Genomic DNA, 21,168 nt, shown 5'->3' with positions numbered 1-21,168 from the left:
TTTTCTGCACGTGACTGTGTATTTTTCTCAAATTTAACATCTAGCATTAATTGCAATCCCCACGCCTCATCTATTTCTTTCGGCCTCCCTCAGGCCCCATTTCCTCTCCCCCCAATGCTGTTGGGGCAGAGAGAAACATTGGCAGTAGTGACTGATTGATATGGAATCAATGCATTTAGGTGGTGAATGAACTACAGAGCAAAACCAGTCTCCACGAGTGTCATCCATTTCATCAGCCCATTGTAGTGTTTCGCATTCTTGCTGTGATGTGGACCAATACAGTTAATCTATGGCTAAAAGCATCTCCATGCTCATTTAATTTTTAAACAAAGCTACTGAACAAAATGATGATACCACACAGTGAGTGGTTAAGTTATAATGAGTGCATCTTACCTGGTCAAGGATGTTGGCACTTGCTACAGCCTCTTCCATGTGCTCCTCATCCGATTGTAACACCGACCTGATATTATCCACTAGCTCCTGAACCTCTGGGGTCATACTGCATGATGAATGCTTCAAGAAGCTGGCTACCAATAACTTGGTGTCTCTGTAGCTGGTGTAATCCACTAATGACCTCGGTCTTGACCTCGAGCTTCTCAATCTGCGTCCCCTGCGCAAGGTTACAGCCTGCACCTCTGACCGCTCGTCAGTCTGCGTCGCTGCCTCACAGCTCACCACCAATTCTGAGGGAAAGAACAAGCTGCATTTTTGAGAGAGGCTGACCAAAGGATAAGGAAGGAGTGAATTAATTCAGGGGAGTAGAGGCAGGGGCTGGGTGCAGGAATGTGGAAAAACCTCGGCTTAAGCAGCCGCCTTCCCTCATGCAGGCTCCAGCACAAAGTGGATGTGGTGGGAGGGGAGAGATAATGAAAGATGATCTTCAGCAATTGTAGGAAAATTACAGCAGCATCAAAAGGAATCATTCATTTAAGTTGATCCACATTTTCAATCCCAAATGGTTTGAAGAGGTGGACTCCATGCAGATCCTACCAGAGTTTTGCCAAGATTTGGAGAAGAGGAGCTCTCATATTCACAAGATATAGGAGCAAATGTAGGCCCATCAAATCTGCTCATGAGGAGATCCAGCTCCTCACTCCCCAGCTTTCTCCCTGTAACCCTTCATGCCCTGACTAATCAAATACTTGTCCATTTCCGCCTTCCTCAGCTACCTGTGGCAACAAGTTCCACAGACTCACAACCTCTGACAAATAAATTTTTCTGTCCTTATTTTAAATTGATGCGCTTTTATCCTGAAGTTGTGCCCTCTATCCAAGAATCCCCTACCATGGGAAATATCCTTGCTACATCTACTCTGTCCAGGCTTTTCAGCATCCAAAATGCCTCTGAGATCTCCCTCCCATCCTCTGTACTCCAACAAGTACAGGCTCCCAGTTGCTCCTCATATGCTAACATTTTCATTCCTGGTATCATTCTTGTAAATCTTCTCTGAATGCTCTCCAGCGCCAGCACATCTTTTCTCAAATAAGAAACCCAAAATTGTACACTACTCCAAGAGAGGTCTAACGAGAGCTTTACATCTTTTTATATCAGGGCTTTGTATTTCTTTCCTCTCCCTATTAACTCTTCCACAGGCAGCCCTGGAGCCCCATAACAGAATTTCAAAGCATTGCTGAGCACACATTTGCCAAGGGTTGGTATGGGTTCAAAAGTGGGCATTGTACAGTTCGCAGAAGTGGCAAAAGGCAATGTGTTGCTGTGGTTCAATTATTTACTGAACTGTGGGATAGGGAAATAAAATTACAATCCTTTATTCACAAAGGAGCTTAATCCAAACCTGACTCCTACCTCTCCTCCTTCAAACTCCATCTACGGGAGGGAGAAGGTGCTCATTGATATTCATATCTCAGCCATACCTGTAAATGGGATGAGCAGATGGGATCAGCCACCTTCCCAGTTACTTAACGGATTCATAATCAGTCTTTGCAACCATACTGTGCCTTCAACATTCAATACATCCCAAACAATTATCAAACAAAATTTGACTCAAGGAATACAATAGGTGTTAGAAGATGCCAGAATGTATTATCCATCCCTAATTACCCCTGAACTGCAAGACAAGGATGAAGTGCCACTTTGGTTGACAGAGTAAGGATAGTGGATTTCCATCCCTGAACAACAACAGTCAACCATGTAGATTTTCAAAACTATCTGGCAGGTTACATGGGTTTCATTACTAAAGCCAACCTTTTAAAAATGTAATTTTTCAAAAATCCTCAGCCAAGTTGAGGTTTTAATTCTTATTTAAGATGAAAGATTCAGAACCTCTGATGGCCTTTCAAGTTACTACATCCACTGTCCGAGATTAGATGATCAAACCTTTGCTATTTCTATTGAAACACTTGCTTAACATTTTAAAGGCATCTATCAGACCACAGTGCAACCTTATTACTTCCAAAGAAGTCCCAGTCTGCCTGCCTACCCTGTCTCTTTTCCTCCAGCTCCTCACATCCTTCCCTTCCCTCTTCATTCAGAGAGCTACGCTCTCACCATTGCCTCTCAACCTTTTTTGTCTTCTACCCTCCTACCCATGGTCTTTTACCTGTTGGCTTGTGCTCCTTCCGCATCCCCTCCACCTTTTTATTCAGGCACCTGGCTGCTTTTTGCTCATACCTTGACAAAGTGTTCAGGCCCACAATATTGGTTACCCTTTACTTCCTGTAGACGCTGCATGACCTACTGAGTTTCTCCAGCACTTTTGTGTATTGCACTGTAATCCTAGCAGCTGCAGACTTTCCTGTACAATTCCTGTCTGCTCAGACCTACCTGACAAATACGTCTAAATACTGGTATAATTTCAGTAAATCTTTTGCAACCTCCCCGCACCTTGTATGTTGTTTATAGTAGATGGGAATTGTTGGTACCCCAATTTCAATCCCAAAAAGATTCTGAAATGTTCAACTTTTTTTTTCTACCTACAAAATTTATTACCTTCTATAACTAGTTCCTGGAGCAGTGGGTCACTGTTTGATCTCCTCAGACCAGACCTGCTCGTCTTCCTGGATCCTGCTTCGGAACTCCTGCTCCAGGGTGGATGCACTATACACAGCTGCAGGGGGTCATTGAGGGAGCAGCTCGGAACATTACTGTCTGCAAAAACCAATAAGGAAAAATCAGCTACTCTATATACATTAATGCCAGACACACCACCACTACATCCTCACCAGTGGTGATTCCTGCACCTCTAAATCAGGCTGTTGTACGTTCAAGTCTCTCTCTGGAGTTTGGAGCACTAGAATCCCCAGACTGATATCTCAGAGGAAGACTGAGGGAACTCTGTACAATCGAAGGTACAGAGCATTGGAGGGCTCATTAAAGGGAGGCCCTCTTTGATGGACTTTGACCATTATTTTGAAGAAGAGTAGTGGTGTTCTTTCCCTATATACAATACAAAAAAAACAGGCAATTTGGCCCAACAAATCCACACTGACCATCAAGTACCCAATACGTATTATCCACACACTGCCCCAACATTCGAGCACACCAAAACTCATACTACCACAGACAGACTGCACACTCTCCCTCACACAGGTGTCACCCAAGGACAGGACTGAACAGGGGTGCCTGAAGCTGTGGGGGGGGGGGGGTGGAGGGGTTTAACTCATGGTACTGTCCCATTGAAATGGTGCATAGTTAATCCCTCAAACAACATCACAGCATTGTGTGCAATTGACTTGTGCTATACAGGCTGTCACTTCCCTAAGACACCAGCAACAAAGCATTTGAAACATTCCAAAGTAATTAAAGAAACCATCACAAAAGGGTGCATCAGTTATCCATTCTGTCACTGTTGGGTAGTATCTGGGAGTGTTACACTGGAGGTGGTGGGGGGGAGGGGGGAACAACACAAGGTGGGAGAGCAGGGTATAGAATACTTAGTGCGCTTTTTTTTAAAAACAAGAGCCTGATGACTGCAGGAAAGAAACTGTCCATGAATCAGGAAAGAAGGTCCTTAAAATGGTGATTTCTCAGTTGATAATGATAGAGAACAAAGAGCTGTGTGTGGTGATATGTAATTATACCACTAGGTCACCAGGGGTCATCCCGGTGACCTTGTATATAAAGCAGTCCAGAGCTACAGTCTAGCCTTCCAGGTTTGTCTTGCAGAGAGACAAGACCTCTTACTGTACATATTAGTTTATTAAAGCTGTCTTATACTCGCACTGCTGATGTGGTCATTGTCAGTACACTGTGTATCGGTTCAAAGGCTTTAACACAAGGTGTTCGGTTTCTAGATGGGATTGGGCTTGACAAGGTGAATGATTATGCTTGTTACATGGGGGACGGGGTGAGTTTCTGAGACAGAGGAACTGTCGAGTTCAGTTCCCACGGGATGGACTCTCTCCATTCAGGGGGCTCTCTGCCACAGGTCACCCTGGACATTCTGCCCCGGTAAGGAGGTTGAAACATTGGAGATATTTAAGAGACTCTTAGATGGATGAAAGAAAAATAAAAGGTAGGAAGGGTTTAATTTTTTTTTGGTAGGAATATATAGGCCTGTACTGTAGTGTTCGAAGGAACCAGCAGCTTTCAGAAATGGAGGCAGGAGAAAGTAAAAAATATATATTAAAAGCATTAAAATGACAGTGCAGGTAATTTCACAGCACAGGATGAAACCATTCGACCCTTCAAAGTTGGGCTACCTTAATAACAAAGCTCATTCATGAAATATCCATGAATGTCCCTGGACACCTATAATTTCCCCCTTGGCCTGGCAGTTACTTATCTTTAGGAGCCCTCTGTTGAATCTGCTTTGGTGATCTTTCAGAAAGCCCAACTGGATGCTGAAAAACAAAATACCTCATCGCTCTTCACAGACTGGCTGGTGTCAGATGGGGGATAAGGCATTCTGCAATGTTTTTGAGTAGCTTACCATCATAAAAAGATACCTTAAAGCTTTTCCATCATCCACAAGGTATAAGTTCAAGTTTGTTATCATCTGACTGCACATATACAGCCAGACCACAAAGCACTTTTCCAGATCAGTATACACACACATTCACAGCTCATAATAATCACATATATACCTAAAGATATAATTTAAAATACATATGTATTTATTTAGATGTATGAATAATATGAATTAATAATGAATTATTTACTCAGTTGCAGAATACTGTTCATCAATTTCCTAGCCTGGCAGTCCTGATGTGGATGCTTCTATACCTCCTCCTTCATGGTAGAAGCTCAGGAGCATGACTTTGACTGGACAAAAGCAGCTCCATCAACAGTCAAGAAGTCAACACTGTCCAGGACATAACAACCCAGTTGAATGCTGTCTCTCTACTCCTTTCCCCCCCTCCCCAGAATAGTGCAGCAAGGCAGCACAGCTGTTGAAGCCGCTGTCTCACAGCTCCAGAAGCCTGGCTCAATCCTATTCTTGGATTCTGAGCATGTGGAGTTTGCAGCTCACTCTGTGACTTGAGAAGGTTTCTTCCCATATTCTGGAAACATGCTGGTTATTCCATGAATGATCTCTTCCTACAGGTTAATGGTGAGAATGAGTCAGGAGGGTCATGTAGGAGAGAGGGTGAGTTGCAGGGATAAGGGGGGGGGGGCAATATGACTAATAGAATTTCAACCTGGGACCAACCATGGGTTCAATGGGCCAAATGGCCTCCTGAATCATTTTACAACTATGAGACATTCACCTCAACTATTTTGACCATGATTGTAGAAATATCAGTCATGGGTGGGAAGGAAAGAACCTTTCAATGGATGGTGAAGACTCTGGCAGTAATGAAGAAGAGAATGCCTACATTCAGATGGGTCATGAAATGGGCAGAGCACCAGAATAATTGATTGATGTGTTGGCCAACCAATGGTGGATGATGTGGCAAGAGGTCATGCGATGAAAACTCCAGAAATGTAGCCAATTGTGGTTAGGTATTAGCCAAGATTGCAGTTATTGCTGTCTTTACCGTCAGATGCTGTACACGTTGTTCGCTCCAGTTCTGCATCTGTTGTCCTGGTGTTCAGCGAGCTTGAAACCTGGCAACACAAAACTGTCACATTAAAACCAAAGGCCCTTCAGATCCCATGCAACTTCAAGGTAGTATTTAAAATTCCACCATGTTTTATTACATTGAGAGGGCGAAAACAAATAGTGTTGATTGATTGCACTCTCACACAGAATCAAAAAGGTGACTTGAAGTTCCAATGTGAGCAATGGTTGATGCTTCAGTGCCGAAGTTCTTGTCTCATCATGAAATTTCAATCTGAATCAGTTTCTGCACACACAAGTGGATATACAAGTCACCATTATGAAAAGAGACAATCCTGCTGCCGTTTCACAGAACTGGGAGCCCAGATTTGATTCTGACATGCTTTCCATGTGGAGTTTGCACTTCCAGATGCTTCATTTTCCTCCTACATATCAGAAAAGTGTGGGTTGGTTGGTTAATGGGCCACTGTAAATTAGCCAAGTTTTACAGCACAGAGACAGACCTTTCAGCCCAACTTATCCATGCCAAGCAAGACCCATTCCCCTGTATTTCTTGTCCACGTACTGGTTTACATATCTTGTTGATGTTAAAATTGTACCCACCTCTTCTGCTTCCTCTGGCAGCTCATTCCATAAACCCACTATACTCTGTGTGAAAAATGTTGCCCCTCAGGTCAACATTGTCGCTTCTCTTCATTTCTTTCCTCTAATCTTAAACCCACACCTTCAAGGTTTTGACACCCTAACTTTGTAGCGCATAGAATCTGCGGATGACTGATAGAAAAGGTGGGGGAATAAAATAGGATACATGTAAGAGTGAATGGTTGAAGAATGGCATGGGCTGAAAGGGACTGTTACCATGCTGTATGTCTCAATAAATAAGTGGACATTAGTAAGATGAAGGACCTGATTCCATGTTATATTTCCCAATTACTCTCAGGAAAGCTTCTCTGCTCTTTCTCAAAGCCATACTATACCACCTTTAACATTCACCTTGCAGAACAGAAAAGTCCCAGTTTAGTGACACTTCCAAAAGGCAGCAGCTTAAAAATTCCCCAGCTGAGAACTGGTGAAGTGGAGTTGAAATTTGCCAATAATCTAGAGTAAACCCAAATTTCATTCATTTCCAGGGCTCTGTGCCAGTGGAACATCTGACCCCCAACTTTCCTGTAGCACATAGCCTTGGAAATGGGTGAAATTTGTTAACCAAAAGCATATTCTGGTGTAAAACTTGCTCAAAAGACAATACACTGTCTAATAATCATCTGCTGCATAATTTCAAATATCACCAGTACAACCAGCTTTTATTAACTAGCTTCTCTGAAACTAACTTAAAGATGGCATGACTCTGACACCTTTCTTGGCTCTGATATTCCATAGCTTTCTGCATCCAAATAACTTCCTCAGCTTTGTGTTCTCAACCATAATAACCTCCAATAACCTGAAGAGCTCTAATCAAGTTGCTGTGATGGTACAGAAAGACACAACTTCTCTATGTTCTCATTTCGCACATCTGCTGCATAAGAGCACTTTCAAAAGCACCTTTGAAGGTATCCTCTCATGATGCATCACTGCAATACGAGATCACAAGAAACTGTAGGGAGCCGTGAACCTGCGGCTCGGACCATCATGCGCACTTTCTGTCCTCATCGACTCCATCTGTGGTTTGCACTGCCTCAGAAAAGAAGCCAACAAATTAGAGAACTCATCCCACCAGTCACACATGCATCTCCCTCCTCCCGTGGTAGAGAAGATTCACATCACCAGATTGAAGGACGGTTTCTTTCCTGCTGTTATCAGACTCCTAAATGAACCTCACACTATTAAAAATAATGTTGCCTTTTCTCTGCACTAACTGATCTCTCTCTACACTCACTATAGTGTTCTACTTGTAATACAGAGGTTAACTTGCCAAATGCCACACAAATCTTTTCATTTACCTTGGTACTCATGGCAATGAACTTGAATACTCCAGACACCATTCACAGTTAATGTGGAGGTACATTCTTATCTTCAGTGACATAATTGATTTCCATTAGGGATTCACCCTCAATAGGCAGTGAAGAGATGAACTATTGGCATCTGTGATGCCATAGATAGACAAGAGGACCACATGGCAGACCCATGCTCATGGTGGGCTTCTCTGAGTCCCATCAATGAAGGGGATGCTTCACCAAGACTGCAACCTCATCAAAGTCCAGACACATCCCCACCCAAGTACCTGGACTACAAGGTATACAATTAATCTCAGCTTCTTAGCCCAAGGAGCAATCCAGACTGCTCTATGATGTGTTAAGGAGGCCAACTGAACTCCATAATAAAGGACAGGACATTTGATCTGCTTTTCCTTCTGCTAAGGAGCAAACACAGTGGGTGCTAATACCCAAATGTAAATTATGTACGCACTTAAAGACTGGCTGATGTCTCTCCAGAGAGAAAAAGAGGGTTATAATTGTGAAATAGAAAAAAATTAGATTGTTGCGGAGTAGGTTTACATTTGTTGGCACAACATCATGGGCTGAATGGCCTGTCTGTGCTGTATTATTCTGTGAGACTACAGTTGTATACCAGGCATCTCCCCAGTACCCTGTAGATTTGGAGAACCACCCTGCTCTTAAATTTAATCTCTCAAGCAATGAAGGTCACCTCAATTTTCCTTCTCGATTACCTGTTGCACATGCAAATCAAACTTTTGTGGAACCAGGCAAAACCCAATGTCAGATAGGAAGGTCCAACCACACTGTTCTGGGAACATATTTGAGGTCTGTACCTCTGCAAGGACATTTTTGGGTGGCAAACACTGTTTAACAGAAGTAATTAGTAGATCTGGTTGAGCATTTCCAGCAATACCAAACTCCCTTAGCACCACTCTTTATTAATCAACTCTGGAGATTGTTCTTTCAAACTATCTCTCTCCTGGTACCCAACTTCCTATAATCCCACCAACAAAAAAAAAAAATCCTTTCTCCTCCACAGATGCTGCTTGGCCCATTGATTTCTTCCAGCAGTTTGTTTCATTGCTCCAGACTCCAGTACCTGCATCTTTTGTGTCCTCCAAAAATCCCCATTGGTCATCCTACTTATACCCCAATCTTACTGAAATGTCATGACTCAATCTTATGTGATGAAGCCACTGAAGTGGGGCTTGAACTTTCAACCTTCTTACTCAGAGGTAAGAGTGCTAACTGCTGGGCCACCACCCAGCCAACCGAGTTTGACTGTACAGCATCAAAAGGAGCCTCAATGTCTGGGGCAATTAAATCAGGACTTCATCCATCACTGTGAATTTTGTCAGCTGCCCCTGGCCTCAGAGGACTTGCTGTAAAGAAAGATTAGTATCTGTATGTTAGAATTTGGCAGGAGCACAGCCCTGGGCCTATTGATACTAACTGAAGTAATTTTTATTTTTAGCTCTCTGACCTCAAGGGCCATCAGTTAGTTACATTCATGTAATTGTTTCTACAGCAGTACATTCCAGCTTAAAAGATCTGAGTGGAATTTCCTCATAGCCTGCCCTGTCTACTGTCTTAACATCACTGTAGAAACTGTGACCTTGATGTTTGACCATACTGGGTCAGGTTTTACACATGAAAAATAGGCCAAGCCATTCAGTATGACCTGTTCTAAACTGACCACATTGTCTTTGCCATCTATAGTTCTGTAAATTCCTAGATTATATTATTTTAAGCTCAGAGAAATGAGAGGAAATGTAATTGTAAAATAGGGAGCCAGACAGGGTAAATGTTGGGGTGTTTAAACTCATGGGAGAATCTTGAACAAGCAGACATGTTTACCAGGTTAGAGAGCAGTCATTTAAACCCCAGATGAGGGGAAACAATCTCTAGTGATGGTTGCTGAATGTCTGGGATTCTCTACCGCAGAGGGTTGGATCATAGGGAGCATTTGAATCAGGCACGGAAGATGAGAAGCAGCCATAATCACATTGATGATGGCACCGGGGCGGCTACACCTGGCTCCTTTTTTTTTATACATTCATACATTTAACATCACAGGATGGATATAGTCTTGGAACCCTCACTACACGAGGTCCCTTTCTGCTCCATCCCCTCTCCCTTATTCCCATCAATGGTCACCCACTGTTGATCCTCTTTGTCCCACCTTGCCACAGACAATCAGAAAACTCAAAGACCAACTGGATGATTCTCGAATCTTGCTTGAAACCACTATTTCCATTCCTGGCTGCATGTAGACGTGTTCATTATTTTTGAACGTTTGGGGACTTTCCTGGAAATGTGTTCACTTACAAGAGAATTTGGAGCACTGGCACCCCCATTCCTAGCCGACCGCTAAAAATATGTGACACAGACCTTGTTGTTGTTTGATGAAGCTTGCTGTGCCACAAGTTGGCTGCCAAAGTTCATACATGTCACATCAACAGCACCTAATTGGCTGAAAGAATGTTCAAAAACACATGCAAATTCCTACAATCGCAAGCTTTTATTTTTATTTAAACATATTTGTTCAGTGAGCCAGAATGCATCTTTTTTAAAAATTAACTTCAGTAAAAACCTCTGGGAAAGAAATCAGAGGTTGTTCATGGAGAGACAACTAAGGTCAGACATCTGGCCTTCCTGCTGCCCCGAGTCAATTCTCCCAGATATTTGTGGAGCCTGAGTCTCCCGTCTGCATTTTTTTTGTTGAAAGAGTAGACCTGAGCAATAATCATCTGACCATTAATTAAATCCTGTTATTAAAATGTATGGGGTTTGTAGGTTAATTAGGTGTAATTGGACAGCATGAGCACATGGGCCTGAAGGGTTGTTACAGAGCTGTATCTCTAAAATTAAAAAAAATCTTTGATTTACTGATGCACATTTACAGTTTGTGTATCAGAAATGGTTGCTTGGGTTTGGTGTAAGCTGGGACAAGGTCAGTGTGGAATGTCACCCTCAGGAATTAAAAGAGCTGGAAAAATATTAAGTGCTGGCACAACTGCATCATAAATACTGCAAAGCATTGCCCGACTGTTATCAAAGAGAGATCACCAACTCACCACACAAGGAGTATTGGGGCAGTTTGCTGAAAGTTCATGGGCTTTAAGGAATATCTTAAAGGAAGAGGGGGAGAGACAGGAAGGTTTGGGAATGGATATCCAAGTGCCAAAGACATTGGTGGGTACAGCCAATGTTGGAGCTGTTACGTTCAGGGACATACAGAGTGGAGGGCGCAGAGATCTCAGATGTCAGACTGGAACAGGCTACACTGAACGGAGGAGCCAGGACCACAGATGGGAATGAAGAAGAGATTTTTTTAAAAACTGCAAACTGGTGAAGTTCGGTGCTAAAGAGGGAATTTTAGACAAAAGCAGCAAATTGCAGGGGAGTGGTAATACTGGTTCCTCTCAACTGCTAACACACTTCCTTTTCCTTCTGCCTGTGGATCCCGTGGAATGCCGAGATTCCACATTGTAAGAGTACAATAGTAAAACTGGCATCAGTACAGACAGCCCATCACCTTTCACCCTCCTTCCAAACATCAAACCGAAAAACACCGACAGGCGGCACAATCACTCTCCTGATTGTCTGTCAACCACAAATGCAGAAAGGGGAAAACAGCTTGAGAGGGAAGTGTTCTGGACCGATTCTTGCCTCCTGCCCGGTTTCACTGAGGCAATGCAATGTGACCATTGAGCCAGAGGCTGCAGGAACTAGACCAAACACAGAGTCATTGTCAGGGTCATGTGAGAGCTGCAAAAATCATCAGGATTCCAAAGCAAACTCAAGCAGTGGGGCAAGTGAGTCATCTGCATTTTGCCTTTCCTACAGCTGTAAGCCATGTTACAGATAAAACTTGCTATTACATTAAAATCTATTGAATGTGCCTAAAATTGTTGCAACTCTCTCATGATTCGTCAGAAACAAACTGAATACAGTAAAATCCCCATTAAGCAACTGGCAGAAAGATAGGTAAAAAAGATAAAAGTTTGAAATTGGTACACCCTAGCATTTAGTTCACCAATCGCACAACATGCAGTCTCAAGCAACTGGCAAATGCACATCCCGCATCTACCAAAGCCCATAGGTGCTGAATATGGAGTCAGAAAAGATTGAAAGGAGAGTGGAAAAAGATGAGTCCCTACGATGGCTTTCATCACCCAGGACACAGCACAGCAATGTTATGTGCTCATTGTTCAAATCGTGGAGTATTGACACAATGACATAAGTTCAAATCCTGCTAGGGTAGCAGGCAATTTAAATTCATGCCATTAAATAAAACCAGGAATTTTTTTAAAGCAAATCTCATTGATCAAGAGATTAAAGAATTGTTGGAAAAAAAATCCTCTGGTTCATTGATGTCCTTTAGAAGGGAGAAATGTGCTGTCATTTCCCAGTCTGGCTGACATACGACTTTGATGTGGATAACTCCTCCATAGAGTAGGAGCAAGTAGGATGGATATTAAAGGCCAATGTTACCAATGAGAACCATATCCCACGTCCAAATAAATTTTACAAAGTAATGCCACTAATCCACCTAGAGGTTAAAAACTGGGTCCTTATGGAGTGTTGAGCACACAATCCAGGCCTGCTGTCCAGAACAGTGCCACACTGTTGTAAGAAACATAATTTTGATGGGTCCTTAAACTGAGGCACTGTTAACTCTCTCAAGCAGATGTAAAGTTGCTGAGAAACTATTCTAAGGAAGAGCAAATGGATTCTCCCCAGTATCCTTCATCTTTATATCGATATTTCTAAAAGAAAATTAAATCACCTCACCATTAACATTTTGCTGATTGTGGAAGTCAGCAGCAGGCAAATTGTCAGATGCATTTCTTTTACTACTGCATTTCAAAAAGTACGTCAGTGAATGCAAAGCGCTTCAGCATTTCCTACGGTCAGGAAAGATGATAAATGGTTAGATGTTGGGCTTGGGATAGCTGAAATAGGGTCAGAAGGCAAGCAAGAGGCCCTTCACAACGTGTGTGCTGACCTTCAAGCACCCATTTTACAGTAATCCTACCCTAACCCATCTTTTTCCTCCTCATTACCACTAACTGACTCAACCACTCATTTACACACTAAATGCAGTTTACAGATGCTAACTGACCCATAAACGCTCACATCTTTGGGAAACTAATAGCCTGAATGTGCCTGGGATTGTCTGATCTCAAAAGCTAAGCAGGTTAGTACTTGGAGGGGAGACTTGGAGGGAACACCAGTGCTGTAGGTTTCTGTGAGGGGTGCTGGACAAAGTGACGACTCTCTGTCTGCGTTAAGGTAGACAAAAGTTAAAGAATGTCATGTATGTTACATTCTAAATGTAGCATTACATGCCAATAATGTAACCTTTGCCTTCATCCTGAAGAAATCCTTAGGGCAGCACGATTAGCATATGGTAATGGCAGGACAGCGCCTGTAGGGAGTTTATACATTCTCCCCACAATCCAAAAATGTATGGGGTTTGTAGGTTAATTGGTGTACTTGGATGGCACAGACTATAGCCCAGAAAGATCTATTATCATGCTACATTTCTAAATTAATATATATTATTTTAATTGATGAACCACTCCCACTGCACCCCAATTCCTTCCCCCCCCCCCCCCCCCCCGCCAGCCACAGGGAGAATAGGACCAAAGGTTAGGATGAACCCATGCCATTGGAGCTGTAAGGTATGGCTCCACTCATTGAACCACTCTGGAAATTGCTGGATGTTTTGATGTTACACTAAATTATGGTTGGGGAATGGTTAATATTTAAGTAGAACATTCATTCAATTGATTGTAATTCTCACCCTCGTTTTCAAACAATTTTGCTCTACATAACTGATGACTTCCTGGTGGAGGATGGTAAAATAGAGACATTCAAAAGACTCTATAAGGTAGGTACATGGATGTAAGAGATATGGTTATGGGTGTGAGGGAGGGAAGAATTAGATTTATACAAGATCAGTGCAATATCGTGGTACTGTGCTGTAATGTTCCACGTTCTTTGTCCTCCAGCCCTCCGTGACATCAGCTCTCCTCTGGCTCTGGAATGGTTAATTACATCATAATTGGGCTGCTGTATTAACAATAGTTCCTGAACTCTGGAATTCCCCTCCTAAAACTTTCTTGAAACGCAGGAGTGTAAGGGGTAAACTGAAAGAAGTATGTAAAATCGTGAGAGGAATTGATTGGGTGAATGCAGTCTTTTGCCCAGAAGACAGAGGTTTGGGGGGGGGGGGGTGGTGGGAGAGATTTAAATGGATCCTGAGGAGTAACATTTCCTTTTATAGAGAGGGTGGTGGTGGGTGTATGAAAGGGTCTTCTGTAGGAGATGGTTGAGACAGGTACTATTGCAATGTTTAAGAAAAAAAATCAGATGGGTAGATGGATTGGATAGGTTTGGAGGGATATGGGCCAAACACAGGCAGGTGGAACTAGAGTGGGTGGGACATTATGGTCAGGATAGTCAAGTTGGGCTGAAGGGTGGACTTACACATTGTATGACTCTATAAATCTCTCTGCTTCCTCATATCATTGACAATTTCTCAAACCTTTAGCCAATGCCTTGTGTGGGATCAATTGAAGTCTCACCTATAAATACTGGAAGATGGGTTAAGGATGATCATTGTGGGTCAACCTGGAATTGGGTGTCTGGTGGGGGTATATATGATTGTTGGACTGGTGAATGTACCTTCTTCAGCATGGCTGTGCCAATTCCCAGGTCACTAATGACGTGGAAGTTAATAAAACTGATCAAGGAGCAATGGGAAGGAATGATCTCCTCCTCAACCTTTCTTGAAGGTTTCCTTTGTGTGAAAATATTGTTTTATGGTTTTATTGTATTGTATATGTTGAATATTTATGGGTTTTGGAGGGGGGTGGGTAGAGGGGATGGAGGGAAAGGGGGGGTGGGGAAGACCACTGTGTAAATTTAATGAGATACGTTTGTACATATTTTGGTTGATATGGTTCACAGTATGAAAAATAAAAAATAATTAAAAAAACCTTTCTTGAAGGTCACTCTTCATATGGCCACTCTTCAATGCTTGTGATTCTCCTCCCAACATCACCGTTTCTCCTTATTGCCTTCTCCGTGGGGCATTTACACAGCCTCTCCTGATATGCAATCTCAGCAATTCACCTCAGCCACCCCATAGGAGTGAACTTCACTTTCTCAGCACTCCCAGGGAAAAACAATGTCTTCTAAATTTACTACCCAATTTCTTTCATCTGCTGGTGTTTCTTGGCATTTCATACAATAGGAATTAACCTCTAATCTTGTTAAATTTTGAAGACCTTTATCAGCTTGCTCCACAGATTTTTCTTTTTGAGGGAAAAGAGATGGAAATCACTATCTAACTTACCCCTACCCTGTCTCTGTGACTGGTAGAGACAGGTAAAAGTCATTTCCATTAGCAGATGATTCAAAGTTAATACAAGAGATTCAGTGAGATGGTTGAAGGTACAGGGGCTGGTGAGGGAAACTTGTTATAAGCACAGTGGTTTCTGTCCGGAACTCTGTCAATGAAGTGGAAAAGGCCCACCACTCCATTGAAATGTTCAGTCCTGAGCTCTGGTACTTGGAGGACTGCATGGGATTCTCCTTGGTACACTGGTTTCTTTCCACATCCCAAAGGTGGGCTGGTAGGTTCATTGGAGTCTGTAAATTACTCCCAGTATTGTCAAAATATTTACAGGGCATTAGTGGGCATGTGAAAGAACACAAGTTGCAGGCCTGCACTGAAATAGAAAAGGGGGAAATGAGACTGCTCATCATGCATCTCATGGGAAGAAAGGCCTTCTTTTATTTTATAGTCAAGCAGGAACTACAAAAGGGAATTGGATAGGGATTAGGGATAAGCAATTGGTGGGCACAGAGTGAAAAAAGGGGAGAATAGCCCTGACTTTTCTGCTGTAGAGAGAGAGCATGGATGTGATGGATGAAGTAGCCTCCTGCTTTGCATAATGATGCTAAAACCCTGTTGCCCTTTCTAAAGCATGCCAGCCAGAAATATGTATGATTGGTTTAGCAAATGCTCAACACAAGTTGAGCACCACTTCTGTATTCAATCCTATCCAACAGCAATAAAAAAACCCCAGAGCATGCTGGTTATAGACAGCAAGTCAGATGCTTTGGTGAATTTTGCAATACCATATATAAGTTTACTCACTCAAAAGTAGATACCACATCAAGGTCGATTTCTCCCCTCCTATTTTTGGCCCCAAAATCTGGTATATTCCATATATCATGTGTAAAAGAAAACTCCCCCCCCCCCCAATATTTTTGGCCCCATCCGCCTGCCAATTGGAGCTCCCAATACTTCAACCATGGACTCTCAACTCGGCCCCGGCCGCCCACCCATCAGAATTCCCAAAGCCACAAATGATGCAGGAGTTTACTGCGGTCAAATGTAGTATCCATGTAATAATTGACCCCATAAATTTAACCTTAAAAAAATGGTCCATAAACTCTACTACTTTTACGGAAGTATATACAGTAGTCTTTTCAACCTGTAATGAAAGCATTCAGTGACAGGTAGATTGGTGTTCCCAGGACTACATCCTTGCCACTTATTTTCCAATCATTCTCTGTTCTCTGACGTACCTGCTCATTAGTTTGGTCCCTCACAACAGCTTCGTATGGGGGAGGTGGCTCCACCGGACAAAAAACTTCAATCCCTTTCATCCTGGAGGTGTAGATATGTGTCACAGGAATTACATCGTTGCTAAGAATTCTGAAACAAGAGATGAGCAGAAATGTTTTGGATTTTGTTCAGCTAGCTGCAGGCAAATCAACAAATTGGGCCACTAGATTTCAATATCTTACTGGGACCAACTGATGTTGGTGAATGGATTATGGTCCATTTATGGCAGTCTCATGATCTGCAGACATGAACTCAACGAGATCACAGTTGATTTTTCCTTTAGCTTCCTAAACTGAACTAACATGACATCCCTTGATTTCTCTTAATTTCTAAAAATCGATCAATCTCTGCCCTGAATATATTCCATGTCAGAGTGTCCAAAGCTCTCTTCAGTACAATATTCCAAATATTTGCTGCAGTCTAGGTCAGAGGTTCTCAGCTATTTTTCACCTGCAGTCAAAATGTTCCAATACTTTTGGTGGACCACCCAAGACAAACACACGACCCCAGTGGTGTGGGGGGAGTTGGTGAGTTCGAGCCCTGTCCCACACCACTGATGGGATTTTTGTTTTGCATTCATGGGAAAATAGATTTTTTTATATCATAACAAAAAAAACTAAGAGGAGCAGAAGTTGGCCATCTGGCCCATCAAGCCTGCTCCACCATTCAGTAAGATCATTGCTGATCCAGACACTATTAAGCCTCCATTACTTCAAAGGGGAGAGAATTCCACAGATTTACAATTTGTATCAAATGTACAACTTTGTTTTACATATTACTTATTTATTAATTTTTATTTAATTTAGACATACAGCATAGCAACAGGCTCTTCCGGCCCACAAGCTCGTGCCAACCAAATGCTCCAATCAACAAACAAAAAAAACCCATTCATTTTTGGAGGCTTGGAGGAAACTGGTGCACCAGGAGGAAATCCATGCAGACGTGGGAAAAACTTACAAATTCCTTACATTATATCAGCTGCATTTGTGTTTTTCCCTTTTGCTTGATCTCCCCAATTCCAGTTTGTGTTTTATCTATGAAAAACACAAAAGCTGCAGATGCTCAAATCTTGAGCAGACAAAGAAATTCTGGAGCAAGTTAAACAAGAAGATCTGCAGATGGTGTGGTTGAGTGACGAAAGGCTCAGGCCTGAAACATTGGTTACCCCTTACTTCCTTCCTACGGATGCTGTGTGGTCTGCTGTATTTCTCCAGCGCATTTGTTTATTGCAATTGCTGATGGAACTCAACAGGTCAGATAGTGCCCATGGATAGAAGTGATAAAGGGTCCAAACCTGAAACCCTTTCTACCCATGGATGATGTCTAACCTGCTGAGTGGCTCAGTAATTCTTTGTCTGTTAGGTTAATTAAATCTATATTTTTAACAAAAAAGCATCCAAATTAAGTTAACCACCTTGTTGCAGACTCCTGTGTTGCCACAATGTTGCAGTGGGAAACACCGCGATGACACAGTTCTGCTGGGGGTGATGACATGAACTGCAGATGCTGAAAGCCCAAGGGGGGCTGATGGGGAAGTAGACGCGTTTATCATTGTCCCAACTGCATAGAACACCACAGCACGTAAACAAGCCCTTTGGCCCATTTAGTCCATGCCAAACTATTATTTAGCCCAGTCCGATTGATCTTCACCCAGACCATATCCCTCTCATTCAAGTACCTAACCAGATTTTTTTAAAGGTCAAAATTGAGCCTGCATTCACCACTTCAGCTGGCAGCTCATCCAACACCCTCACTACTCTCTGTATATCTCACCTTTTGCCCTTAACCCATGACCTCTAGTTCTTGTCTCACCTGCAGTGCTCATATTTTTAAACAGGTTGAGAAATACTGACCTAGGTGAAGAAATTTCTTCTCATCTTAGTCTTGAATGTACAACTCCTTTTTTTATTGAGACTGTGACCCATTTTCAGGATATCAGCTCCCATAGACCACTGAAATCACCCCTCATTCTTCTAAACACTAAAAAATAAATGCACTACCTGCTTAATCTCTTCACATACGACAAACCCACCATCCCAGAAATTAACCCGATAATCCCTCTGCACTCCTCCTATTGTAAGCATATCTTCCTGATTCACACATACAACGTGCATTCACTGGGGCTCTTATAATTGGAGGAAAGTCTCTCTAATTCCTCATTGTGTCATCCTCTACTCTTGAGCAAACAGTGAGGAGCTGGAGGGACAGAACAGGTCAGGCAGCATTCACAGAGAAAAAAAGTCAATGTTTCAGATCAGGACCTCTTTTGAGACGAGAATAGGAGGAGGAGGTAGCATGCATGAAAAAGGAGGAGGGGGAAGGTAGGGAAGACACTAAGAGAAGATTAGATACCGGACAAAAGGTTAGCAAGATGGGGACACAGGACCACAGTGAGGGTTGGGGGGGGGGGAGCGGTTGGTGTGGTAGAGGATGTTTTCATTTTCAGAGAAAAGTGAGAATGGAAAGGACATATGGAAATAATGGAACTGGATGGAGGGTGGGACTCAGATAAATTTGGAAATCTATGCCTCCAGGTTCACTCAACCTATACAAACTCTCCACTCTATTCAGTTCAACCCTTCTGCACCTGGCTTTGTATCTTCACCAAACCTGGATGGGTTACACCCTGTCTTTCAATTCACTTTATTAACATAAATTATAAATTATCCAGGGCTTCCCAGTCTAGTTTTGCCAACCATTCCTCAAAATCTTCGAGCCCTGGTCATGTTCTAGTTAATCCATAAGCCTTCTTATCCTTGCTAAGATGCATAGTCCAGAGTTGTATACAATACTCTATATTTAAATGATACTTTGTACAGATGCAACAAAACTTCTTCCCCATTGATCTTTGAGCTTCTAATTATAAAGGATGACTTATTGGCCTTTTTTGTTATTTTCTAGTGCTCCATCCATTATATTTTAGTGACCTGTAGAAATCTCTGGCACTTTGCTAGTTTGGGACATGTTGCGTCCCTCACGATGAAAACAGTGACTACAAATGATTGAAAGGCACAACCCTCCTTACCGTGGATTGATCCTGGGACTATAGGAGCAGAAAGTGGAAAAGTACGGAGGTGGTGGAATGGGTGGAACAAATTCGTCCGGATCAGGAATCTGGCGTGGACTTTCCGGCTCTTCTTGGGGAATCTGGGTTTCAATCTGACAAGACACATTAAGCAATAGAACCATGAGATGTGCGTCCATTGCGTGGGTACAAGTCGTAGAGAGTGGGGCACAGATCCCCATTACTTGCAAGGGAACATCACACGCGCAGATTCCCCTCTGAGATATGCACCGCCCTTTCTTCAAAACATGTCACTGTTTCTTCTTGGTTGCTGGGTTTAAATCCTGACCTACCAGTGAGAATCTTCAGCGCACTGACTACAGCAATTCAAGAAGATGGTGCAATGAATGCTGGTTTAGTACAAACTGATTAAACAATACCATATTCCATCAGAACAAGGTACTCCCTGTCAATTTCCCACAATAATGCATAACAAAGAACAGGGTCCACTTGTAAAGAATCCCATCTTTCCTTGGGCCAGTAGCCAGAAATCCCTCAGAAAGGCTAAATACACAAAATTGCTGGAGAAACTCAGCAGTTCTCGCAGCATCCAAAGGAGGCAGAGATCTATAACCAATATTTCTGGCCAGATCCCTTTATCAAGGTATGAGCAAAAAGCAGGCAGGTGCCGGTTTTAAAAAGGTGGAGGGAAGAAGGGGGAGGGGTAGGAGCACAGGCCAACAGGTCATAGCGTGGGAGGGTGGAGGGCAAAAGAAAGGCTGGGTAGAGGGTAGCTCTCTGATTGAAGAGGGAAGGGAAGGAGGTGGAGAGCTAAAGGAAAAGAGACAGGGGTAGGCAGGCAGACTGAGACTTTCTTCGTTGGAAGTAATAAGGTTAAAATGTTAGGGAAGTGTTTAAATGGAAATAGCAAAGGTTTGATCTTCTAATCTCAGACAATGAATATATGGTAACTTGAACAGCCATCAGAGATTCTAGTGGGCGTGAATATGAGGGCAGCGGAGAAAAGCTGAGAATTGATCGGAGGAGGGAGGTAACTCTGTGAATGCAGAGCCAGAGGAAAGGAGACAGAGGGATAGGGAAAGGAGAGATGGGGTCGGGGGGCACCTAACAGAAACTGGAGAGGTCAATGTTGGAGGGTGTCCAGACAGAATTTGAGGGGTTGTTCTTCCAATTTGTGGATGGTCTGAGTTTGGCAGCTCAGCTGAGGCCTAGCTCTCAGAAAGGGACCTTCATTAAAAGATTTTTCCACAACAGGTCCCACTTATGTATATTTGAAATAAAGCACCCAATTTGTGCACTGCATTCAAATGAAGCCACAGTGTACATAATCAGACTCTTTTTTTCAGGGGTGTTGGTTGGAGGATAAATATTGGCAAAGCAACTAAAGGAAAGTTCCCTGCTTTCTTGTAAAATAACACCCCATAAACTTTTACATGCACCCAACAGCAGACAAGGCATAACAATTGGAAGGTAGTACCTCTGGCAGGAAGGGACTCTGTCATCACTACACTGGGAGTGTCTGTCTGGATTTGCTGCTCAGGTTCTCTGTGAAAGAACTCAAGCCTGCAACCTTCTGACTCAGAAGCAAGCCTGC

The 21,168-nt window shown here is 42.8% G+C and overlaps 1 protein-coding gene across 2 annotated transcripts in view; it reads right to left on the bottom strand.

The window, feature by feature from the left end:
- The window catches only part of fam189a2 (family with sequence similarity 189 member A2), a 124,820-nt gene that overhangs the window by 11,112 nt on the left and 92,540 nt on the right, over nucleotides 1-21,168 (bottom strand). Inside the window, exons 6-10 of one of the 2 annotated variants that reach the window (XM_069922353.1) lie at nucleotides 19,575-19,708; nucleotides 16,510-16,639; nucleotides 5,940-6,009; nucleotides 2,950-3,108; nucleotides 394-683 (exon numbers count right to left, since the gene is read on the bottom strand). In XM_069922353.1, coding sequence (XP_069778454.1) covers nucleotides 394-683; nucleotides 2,950-3,108; nucleotides 5,940-6,009; nucleotides 16,510-16,639; nucleotides 19,575-19,708 — 783 coding nt within the window. The remainder of the gene's footprint in view (nucleotides 1-393; nucleotides 684-2,949; nucleotides 3,109-5,939; nucleotides 6,010-16,509; nucleotides 16,640-19,574; nucleotides 19,709-21,168) is intronic. The other variant, XM_069922363.1, reaches the window with a different exon arrangement.

The sequence above is a fragment of the Narcine bancroftii genome, chromosome 1, assembly GCF_036971445.1.
Source record: "Narcine bancroftii isolate sNarBan1 chromosome 1, sNarBan1.hap1, whole genome shotgun sequence".
Classification (NCBI taxonomy): Eukaryota; Metazoa; Chordata; class Chondrichthyes; order Torpediniformes; family Narcinidae; genus Narcine; species Narcine bancroftii.
Note: the sequence above shows the minus strand (reverse complement) of the source record. Positions and strands in the feature narration are given on the sequence as shown.